Source organism: Corythoichthys intestinalis, chromosome 3 (assembly GCF_030265065.1).
Source record: "Corythoichthys intestinalis isolate RoL2023-P3 chromosome 3, ASM3026506v1, whole genome shotgun sequence".
Taxonomy (NCBI): Eukaryota; Metazoa; Chordata; class Actinopteri; order Syngnathiformes; family Syngnathidae; genus Corythoichthys; species Corythoichthys intestinalis.
The window spans coordinates 22,279,297-22,290,420 of record NC_080397.1 but is presented as its reverse complement, the minus strand read 5'-3'; the positions used below and the strand labels follow the sequence as shown (position 1 = coordinate 22,290,420).

General features: G+C 41.6%; 1 protein-coding gene across 1 annotated transcript; it reads left to right on the top strand.

The window, feature by feature from the left end:
- Window positions 1-10,970, top strand: LOC130913386 (chondroitin sulfate N-acetylgalactosaminyltransferase 1-like). Its single transcript, XM_057831974.1, has 9 exons — window positions 1-363; window positions 4,536-4,636; window positions 5,918-6,096; window positions 8,278-8,494; window positions 8,574-8,675; window positions 9,482-9,663; window positions 9,847-9,941; window positions 10,023-10,104; window positions 10,369-10,970. The coding sequence occupies exons 1-9, from the start codon at window positions 1-3 to the stop codon at window positions 10,641-10,643; spliced, it is 1,596 nt and encodes a 531-aa protein (XP_057687957.1). The 3' UTR covers window positions 10,644-10,970.
- Window positions 10,971-11,124: the final 154 nt, after the last annotated feature.

The window sequence follows — 11,124 nt, the reverse complement described above, 5'->3', positions numbered from 1 at the left end:
ATGTTGAAAAGATGGCTATTGGCTTTGCTGGTCCGGGTGACTCCGGTGGCCATTGTGCTCTGCTGTGCCACGACTCTGCTCTACCTGCTGGCTTGCAGATCCGCATTCAGAGACCCCCAGCAGGACACCCTGTGGTCGTCTGGCACCACCAGTAAGGAAGGCTACATGGCGCTGCTCCAGGAGAGGGAGGACTCCCACAAACATTACATTGACAGCTTGGGAAAGCAGATAGCGCAGCTCAAGGAGGCTCTCCAGGAGAGGACGCTGCAGCTGCAGGAGTCACTGGATAAAGCCAAGGCCAAAGGGATCCTACCTCTAGGCCTGGAGAGTCTGCACAAAACCCCTACATCATCCAACCTCAAGGTAGGGATGCAAGATTATGTCCAGTACTTGCGATGTCAAGACTACAGTCATTAACGTCCACTTTAGCATACAAAAGTTCCTTGAGTAAACTGACCGAGGTTTTTTTTTTTTTTTTTTTTTTTTTTTTTTTTTTTTGAGATACGAACCATCACTCAGACAAATAAATATTCAATAAAGAGGCTTTAAACTACTCTGGAAACCACCTTAGACAAGCTGAAGGAAATAATCTACATACTGTACAGCAGGGGTCACCAAACTTTTTCCTGTGAGGGCCGCATAACTTTTCCCTTCTCTTCTCTGATGAGGGGCCGGGGTAAGTTAGTAACAGAAAAAGTGTGATGATTGCAGGAGTGCCCAAATGTAAAAAAATGTTTTTCAGAAAGCCACAATCAAATAACCCTTTCTGGATTCTTCACGGAACAAAAGTAAATTGAAAAAAATATATATATATAATATAATATAATATAATATAATATAATATAATATAATATAATATAATATAATATAATATAATATAATATAATATAATATAATATGAGTACAGTGATAATGAGTACAGTGAACTCATTGTCATGTTCAAGAAACCAGTCTGAGATGATTCCAGCTTTATGACATGGCGCATTATCCTGCTGAAAGTAGCCATCAGAGGTTGGGTACATTGTGGTCATAAAGGGATGGACATGGTCAGCAACAATACTCAGGTAGGCTGTGGCGTTCCAACGATGCTCAATTAGTACCAAGGGGCCCATAGAGTGCCAAGAAAATATTCCCCACACCATTACACCACCAGCCTGAACTGTTGATACAAGGCAGGATGGAGCCATGGTTTCATGTTGTTGACGCCAAATTCTGACCCTACCATCCGAATGTCGCAGCAGAAATCGAGACTCATCATACAAGGCAACGTTTTTCCAATCTTCTATTGTCCAATTTCAATGAGCTTGTGCAAAATGTAACCTCAGTTTCTTGTTCTTAGCTGAAAGGAGTGGCACCCGGCGTGGTCTTCTGCTGCTGTAGCCCATCTGCCTCAAAGTTCAACGTACTGTGCGTTCAGAGATGCTCTTCTGCCTACCTTGGTTGTAACGGGTGGTTATTTGAGTCACTGTTGCCTTTCTATCAGCTCGAACCAGTCTGGCTATACTCCTCTGACCTCTGGCATCAACAAGGCATTTCCGCCCACAGAACTGCCGCTCACTGGATATTTTTTCTTTTTCGGACCATTTTCTGTAAACCCTAGAGGTGGTTGTGCGTGAAAATCCCAGTAGATCAGCAGTTTCTGAAATACTCAGACCAGCCCTTCTGGCACCAACAACCATGCCACGTTCAAAGTCACTCAAATCACCTTTCTTCCCCATACTGATGCTCTGTTTGAACTGCAGGAGATAGTCTTAAACCATAACTACATGCCTAAATGCACTGAGTTGCCGCCATGTGATACGCTGATTAGAAATTAAGTGTTAACGAGCAGTTGGACAGGTGTACCTAATAAAGTGGCCGGTTAGTGTATTACTCATTAGCCTATTGACAGAGCTAGACATCCAATCCATTTTGATTGGGAGGGGCAAATGAACGGTCAAAATGAATTGGAAGATTAGTAGTGCCAATGACACTAAAACATGAGCATTCACAGCAAGTCTTAACGTATGCCCTTACAAATTGGTGACTAATCTTACAACGTTGTATATAACGTGCAATATGAAACAAAAATAAAACTCAATTTTTAAAATAACATGAATTTATTGGTAATATTGCAACATATAACCTGGTGCAATCAAAGAACAATCAATATTTTCAGCTACATCATGATTAGTAAAATTTAACAGTGACTTTTGTTATACAGCGGGGAGAACAAGTATTTGATAGAGTCAGGGAACTTGTGAACTTGGGAGTCTTTTGCTAATTCTGAGAAGTGATCAGCAATATTTGCAGGCAAATTGTGTTAAGCAACAAATTGGCAGAATAAAATCTCCGCTTTCGTCACTTTTCACTCTGCAGACCAGTGTTTATGACCAGTGTTGTCAATCTTACTTTTAAAAAGTAATTAATTAAGTTACAAATTACTTCTCTCAAAAAGTAATTGAGTTAGTACGTAATTCAGTTACCTGAATGTAAGAGTAATGAGTTACTTGGCAAAGCAATTGGTGTTACCTTTCATGTTTTTTTGTTCCCCCCCCCCCCCCCCCCCCAAAAAAAAAAAAAAAAATAGTAACCTATGCTACGTTTGGAAGTCATTTAATATTGTGAATCAACTGTTAAAGTTGTTAAAATTGCTCCCGTTTTTTCATTCGTTCGCTTCCGTCTACTTTTCGACATGTGAAAGTTTTAGAACTGTTTCATCATTTAAAGATAGATTCAAGTCAAGATTTTGCAGATTTGGGAGTATTCTAGGTAAAAAGTTAGGTTCACTAGGAAGGTTCGCTACAACAGAGCCTTTCTGAGAAGTCTGCTGCTTTAAGATGGCTTAAGAACGCCGCCGAACCTGTCATATCGAATGTAGTTCTATATGCATATGATATCTAGGCGTAGATGGTATGCTGTCGGCTACAGTCAGGAAATATTGGAGCCATCTAGCCTTAGCCTGGCTCTGCCAGACTATTCTCCCTGTATTTTTCAAACAGAGAGAAATAGTCTGGGACCCATCCCATTGACGGCCTTTTCGAGCAGATACAAAATCAATCGACAAATCAGATTCGTTTATTTGCGTGACGTGTTCTTCACGAGCAACGTCACTCTTGCGCGTCGAAAGTCGTCCCTTCAGCAACACAGACGGTGAACGGCAGAGCCGAGAATATGTTCCAATCCACGGTAAAATCAGTTTTAAATGACCAAAAACACATCGACACGAGTCACTGACAACAATCTGTCTCGCGCTAGCCATGTCGAATAAACTCCGCTCTCTTCATATGTTTACTTCCGCGCGCAAGTCCATCATCCTGAAGTCGCCATTTTACTAACGTCACGTCTGCCCGTCGCTGATTGGTCCACTCCGCTGTCTGTATGCTGTGGCTTGCTCCGCCCTGGAAATTGTTTCCGTGGGAAGGGTGGCCAGACTCAATAACTGGAACAGCGTTGAGTCTGGTGTACCAGGCTAATCTAGCCTAGCATCGCGTCTCCTGCAGCGTCACAACAAACACTCTTTTCTCTCCGTATCTCTGACTTTTCTCGCGTCATTCAACCAACGTAGTAACGCATAGTAACGCACATTGTCTCGTTGCTGAAACAGTGACAAAATCCGAATGCAAAAAACACAATGTATGAAAAACTTACAGATTTTGAACGTATGGCGTAGACATTTAAAAATGAGTGCTCACTTTTACAAATTACGCCAAAACCGTACAACTTGACAGGTATGCTGTAGTGATCACTGTCCCTGAAAGGATTAAAGTCAGGCGGAGTTTGACTTTTTTGCCGAGGGGGGGGGGGGCAAAACATGTTGAAACGCAGTGTCAGCAATAAAGTTAACTTACACGATAAATGCTCGGTTAGTAGCTTAGTAGTTTAGCCCATGCTCGTAAATACAGGCAATCCAGCTGTGGGTGTGTGTGTGTGTGTGTGTGTGGGGGGGGGTGTGCATGTGTGAGCGTGGCGTTTTTCTGTGGTGGCTCTGTTGTTAAGATCTTTAGTGGGGCATATCGAGACTCCGCTCACCATTTTGGCGGTGCTCTCCGGCGTTTCATGGTCCACATCTTCAATCCTTGGTTCTTGCGCAGTAGTTGTCGCTTTTGAAAGCTTAGGTTTGAAAAAATTGCATGTATCCATTTTGCGTCTTCTGTTCTCAGGTGGTCTTTGCTAAGCAAAGCAAATGACCGTCTAAAGTACTAGTCACATGATCTGTTCGAAAAATAATTTTGACCCATTATGAAAATATTTTGTTGTTCATTTCATTTATTTTTGTTGTTTGTTTTGTTGCTTTACACATTTCATAGACAACATTTTACCGGCAAAGTCTTAATTTTAAATTCATATACAGTTTATATGAAAGTCAATTACATGCAGTGGCAATTTTGGGCCACCAGGGGGGCTATGCCCCCCCTTAATCTCCGTGTATGATTAAAATGGCTCTGCTAAACTCATTTTTGCTGTATGCATCCCTCACAGGAAAAAAGTTTGGACACCTCCAACACAGGCAAACATGTCAAATTGGGAAAAAATGCATGCTTTCTTCCTTCCAGGAGTTCTTCCGCTCCCAGCTAAACCATGCAGAGATCAACACAGGCGTGTCTCTACCTAATGAGTATGTTGTGATCCCATTTGACACTTTTACACTGAAAAGGTAAGCAGTGTCATGTGCCTGGCCGTTCTCCACTAATTGTCTGCATGTTCCATCACATTCATGCACCACAAAGACAGTGTGCTCCTTAGTACCTCACAAACAACAACTGAGAACTCAAACATGTCACAAAGAACAACTGAGAACTAAGACATGACAGTTACCATCTGTGCATTTAAGGCATGGAGTCATATAGCATTCAGTGTGGGTTCGTCAGCAACTCAGCACACTCCTGCATGTTTACTGTCCATGACCGCTTGACCCGCTATGCCTATCCTGCTCTATCCTGACACCACCATTTCTCCAATTCCTGATTGTTTTCTTTGCCTGCCAACATCAATAAAATCCTGTGTTCGCAATATGCAACTGGTTCCTTCATCTCGCACTGTTCAAGCGGAAGCTCTACTGACCTGGCATGCATGTGTCATGACAAATGCATGCTCAATAATTTGCCACTCTAAGGAAAAGATTTCCATAATTTTTTCCTCTCTTGATAAGATTTGTTGGTGGTGGCAAGAGTAGGCATGTATGCGTTTGCTAAATATTTTTGTGAGGTCAGAGGATAAATGTGTGAAAGAGCAAGTATCTCAAGAATCTGGCCTATGTTTGCGTGGTAAGGGACAGTAGATAAATCTGGGTAATAATTCCTCTTGGTTACAGTACATACCATCATAATGTCAAGACCTTTATTTTGAGTAAGACTGCAATTCACCACTCAGCATTGCTTTTTGTATCTTCAGAGCAACTGTTCAGGGCAGGCACCAACTCCCTTGTCACCACACAAATTCAGGCTGTTTTCGTTTTTCTCAGTTGTTTACACACATTTTCTGATACTTGAGATACAATAACCACGACGTGCAATACTCATTCACCATTCCCCTAAATCAGTTCTGCTAAACCACAGACACAATTCCTTCTTTACATTCAAGTTGCAGTTCTAAAACATACTTTGTGCAAAACACAAGATTCAGATTCAGACACACAATTCTCTCACATTCGGCCCAGTGTTATGGTGGACGAAGTAATGGAGCAATTTGTTGAACAAAGGAGGCACATCGTAACCAGCCGTCATCAACAAATCCCTTACATTGATTAATTTATTCAACAAAGGAGGCCAATTTCAGCCAGCCAGCCAGCAGAGTTGTTACCTTGGAATTTGATCACCAAATGGCTCTGGTCTAGGCTTTCTAAAATCCTACGCTTCCTAGCGTTAGACAGAGGAGCAAGGACCTAGGATGGCGCAATTAAAGGCATGAGATGAACCCTGTGATTTTGTCCTGTCAGAGTGTACCATTTGGAGAGAGGCCTGACCAGGCAACCCGAGGAGAAGCCTGTGAGGAAGGACCGCCGGAATGAGCTGACGGCCAGTGTGGAGACAGCCCTGCACGTTCTCAATGGACCACGGCAACATATAGACACCAGCAGAAGGAAACACACATTTTCTCCATCAGATTTCATTGAGGGTGAGTCTTCATCAGAGGTGGGTAGAGTAGCCCATAATTTTACTCAAGTAAGAGTAGCGTTACTTCAAAATAATATTACTAGAGTAAAAGTAAAAGTAGTCATCAAAAAAATGTTCTCAAGTACAAGTAAAAAAGTATTTGGTGAAAAGAATACATACTCAAGTAACGACTAACATTGTGAGTAACTGCTTATGTTTTTTGATTTTTTTTTCTAAACAATGGTATTTTTTTTCTCAGCACAAACTTATATATATGAAATGTTGACATAACGATACTGTACAATAACCCATTACATAACCACATTTTGCCAAAGAAATACAAAAAAACAAAACCAACAATAACATTGAATTCCGGCGTGAGAAAAAAAAAAAATGACAGAAATGAAGCATTATTCGTCCAAAAAGCATGAGTGCCCTCTAGTGGAGAAAATAGTTCCTAGTTTGAATAGTGATTAGTTCCTTCATAGTTACTATTATGAAATTAAAAGGATCATAACTTTCCATTATCAATTGGTGCCAAATAAAAACTGGGAGAGAAGGATTAGAATCCGCGCTTTCAAGTCATATTGAGGGCAGCGCTCTATGTCAAATACCGTATTGGCCCGGATATAAGACTGTGTTTTTTGCATTGAAATAACACTGAAAAAGTGGGGGTCATCTTATATCTGCGGTCTAGATATTATACCCATTCACGACGGTAGATGACGCTAGATATCATTGAAGCGATGTTCTGTCATGACAACTCTCTGCTACTAGTTTAACCAGTTGGCATTATTTTATTGCAATGTTTTTCCTTATTCAGATTTGTTTCAACACTACAGTTAGGGTGAATCCCATTTCACCCCTTGGCCCTACCCCTTACCCCTTCCCCTCCGTTTTGCGCGTTCACGTGTAGGGGTAGGGCTGTCCCAATTCACGCTAATGTGCAGGGGTAGGGGTAAGGGGGAGGGCTTTCCACCCCTCCAAACGGAGGGCCATGACTACCCTCACTCCAAACGGAGGGTTACGCGAAATTTCCCAGGGTGCAAAGCGATTACCCCGAGAATCATTTCCAAAATGGCGGAGCCAAGGAAAGAAGTACACAAATGTAAGTAGCTCTGTTTATCCCTAATTTAACTATTTTAACAGTTTTAAGTTGTGATAACTGATGTAGGCGTGTCTGTTTGGTTCTGTCGCTTTTTGATGACGTCATAACTGGCGGAATGGACTTATGACGTACGTGAGTGTGAAGGGGTGTCCCAAAATTCGTAGGGCTAACGTTTCAAGCCCCTACCCCTTATTGCTCCGTTTGAAGGGCCAAGTGGTAGGGGGAAGGGGTAAGGGGGAGGGCCAAGGGATGAAATGGGATTCACCCTTAAAGTTAGACCTCAATTTGATGGTTATTGCATTTATTGCAATTTTGTTGTTTTATCACAATAGATTGGTTTATTTACATTTCAAAAACCAGAGGCCATTCATTTATGAATGTGATTGCACTTTAGTTTACATATTTAAAGGTTCAGATATTAAAATTTGAATGAGGCAAAAGAAAATGCTTTTTCTCTCAAATAAATTGTTACAATCATGTTTTTCAGATGTACTGTCATTATTTTCTGTATAAAAATTAATTTGGTGTTCAAAAAAGTCTTTTTTCAAACTTGAGTCATGAAAAAGAGGGGGTTGTCTTATAATCAGGGCCGTCTTATATTCGGGCCAATAAGGTACTTAATTTTTTTACGATGCTTTAAGGACGCCACATGATTGAACAGACGAACGTGATCGTAGAACGGCAAGCTTTCATCTGATTGGAAAAATGGAGTCATGTGATTATTGTTGAGCCATCTCATTGGAGAAATTGGTAGAGCTACTCTTGGCAACGCTGGCCAAAAAAAAATCAAATATGTAGAATAAAGAGGAAAAATGTAACGACTCTTGTGTAGCCCAAAGTAGCGGATTAAGACTAGCGTTTTTTTCTTCACAAATCTACTCAAGTAAAAGTAAAAAGTATGGCTGAGAAAACTACTCGTAGGAGTACATTTTTCTCAAAAAGTCACTCAAGTCAATCTAATTGAGTAAATGTCTGCGTTACTACCCACCTCTGGTCTTCATTGAATTTGTATGTAGTGTTTTTCCCTTTTAGACAATAATAATAAAAAATAATATTATTCAACAATACTGACTCGTCTAAATGTGGGTCGGTCAGGGCTGACCCGCACCGAGCGGGACAGGGGTACCGTGTACGAGCTGATGTTCAAAGGCGACGGGCCACAGGACTACGTCAAGACGGTGCTATTCAGGCCTTTCGGCCCCTTGGTTAAGGTGAAGAGCGCACAGGTGGATGTGCGCGGCATACTCGTCAACATCATCATTCCGCTTTCCGAGAGGGTTGACACCTTCCGACAGTTTATCCGCAACTTCAGGTAACACCTGTAAAACAATAGGGACATCATATGCTGTGAAATCTTGATTGTGTGTATGCCCTTGTGATGTTGGGTATAGAGAAGTTTGCATCCAGCAGGACAACAGGGTCCATCTGACAATAGTCTATTTTGGGCGTGAGCAGATTTACCAGGTGAAAGCAGCACTGGATCAGACAACCAGGTAAGCATCATCGACAGAAATAACTACTTGGGTCAAATTTGAGCATTTTCAGTCAAATAAGGCCCGATGATCAGCTTCACTGAAAGATTAGCCAGAGTGATGATCCTGGGGCGTGCGATATGTCACTCCTCATGCAATTCAGAAAATGGTCGGAGCTGACGTTAAACCTCTTCAATACTTCCTAATAGAATTTCTAATGTTGAAAGTTCATCCATGCTGCCACCTCCATGATTGTGACTAAAGATAATTATGGACAATTAGGAAACTGTCAGGGTAATGCGGGTGGGGGGTTGGTGTGGACCCAATTGCGGGAAAAGAGGTGACGCAGACTGGCAGTGCAAAAATGATTTAATTAAGGCAAGCAAAAAAACAAAAACAAAGTACCAACAAATACTGTGGGGATCCCAAAAAACAGAAGCAAACAAAACTCAGGTTACTAACAAATGGCTGGGTATCATTAACTTACTGAGGGGAGCACGAGGGCTTGGAGAAAAACTGACGAGAACAGATCCAGACGCGCATATAGACATTGACAATGACACAACAAGGAGTGAAAAGAAACTGGGAGCTTATAGTCACACACAGACAAGGGGTAACAAGACAACGAGGAACAGGTGGGTGACAGAAGGATGGAGGTTGGAGGATACACTAGGAGCAGGCACAACAGGTGAAATCAATGGGCAATCACAGGAACACACTAGTAGGGAACCAACACAAAACCTAACAGAAACTAGCTTACAGGCACATACGTATTGATGATCGACTAGTTGTGCTGTGTTTTGAATCTTTTTCTCCCTCTGCAAAAGGGAGACCCGCTTCAGGAACTTCACACTGATACAGCTCAATGAGGAATTCTCACGTGGGCGGGGCCTCGAAGTAGGCGCTCGGGCCTGGCGGCAAAACCAAAACATCCTGATGTTTTTTTGCGACGTTGACATCATCTTCACAGCAGATTTCTTGACTTCCTGTCGCCTAAATGCAGAGCCTGGTGGGTCTTCTTCATTGGTTAGGATATCTGCATGTATTATTTAGCCTATGGTGTTGGTAACATGTTAAATCAGGTGGGCACCATTTTATTTTTAAGATGGATAGAAAATTGGGGAAAAAAATAAGTTGACATATGTCAAATACAAAAGATATTTGAAATAAAAGTGATTTTGTTTGAGAGCAGGCAAAAGGGTATATTACCCAATCCTCTTCAGTCAGTACAACCCATCTATCATCTACAGTAATTACACTCATGTACCACCAATTCAGCAACAACTGGTGAGTTAAAAATGAATGAAAAATGAAACATGATTTTTATATCTATTTTGTGTACTAAAATGTACTTTTTTGTTATAACAGAGTATAAAACGTGACACAGGTTTCTGGAGAGATTTTGGCTTTGGAATGACATGCCAGTACAGGTCGGATTTCCTCAAAATAGGTAATGATTAATCGGCACTCTGAAGAAATGCTTCAGTACTTAGGACAACTGTGAAAACAGAACCCACTATATGACTAGTCTTCACAGTTCAGCGTCCATGTTTTTCTCTCGATGTCATCATTGATTTTGAGTACTGATGTTTTTAACCATAATATGTAATGACTAGAGAATATCAATGAATGCAATGAAAGAGAAGGAAAAAAACTAAGTCTATCTGTCTGTAGTATCCGGGGCTTTACTGGAAACTGTGCTTGGCCTTTGCAGGTGGCTTTGATCACAATATTAAAGGCTGGGGGATGGAGGATGTACATCTGTACAGGAAGTACCTGCACAGCAAGCTGATGGTGGTGCGCGCCCCATCGCGCAGTCTTTTCCACATGTGGCATGAGAAGAAGTGCAGTGAGGATCTGCCTCCGGCTAAGTATCAGATGTGCTTGCAAACAAAGGCCATGACTGAGGCCTCGCATGGCCAGTTGGGGGAGCTACTCTTTAAAGCGGACATTCAGGCGCACTTTGAGAGGAACAGAAAAAGCTCATGAAGGGTTATGACGGCTGGGCCTAAATGGACATTGAATGTCTAGTTGTGCATTTAAATTAAAGAAGACATTGTGCTTTTTTGCCACAACTTCAAGTGTGTTGATAAGATGTTTGACTTACTTTCGTCAAGATACCCCAAGCATGAAGAATTGTACTGATTTAATGCCCTAAGTCGGGGGTCGGCAACCGGTGTTTTGAGAGCCGCATGCGGCTCTTTAGCGTTGCCCTAGTGGCTCCCTGGAGCATTTTCAAAAATGTTTGAAAATGGAAAAAGATGGGGGAGGGAAATATATTTTTTGTTTTGATGTGGGAGAACAAAAATGACACAAACATTCTTAACGTTTTCCAATGCTATGAAAATGTAGAATAAATATTGAATTTCAACATTTCTTTCAACGAAGATTTGCGTAATAGCCTGCGACACACATTTCTATCAGCAGGGCAGGATGCCAGGCAAGTGGCTATTGTAAACAAACCGGCGGT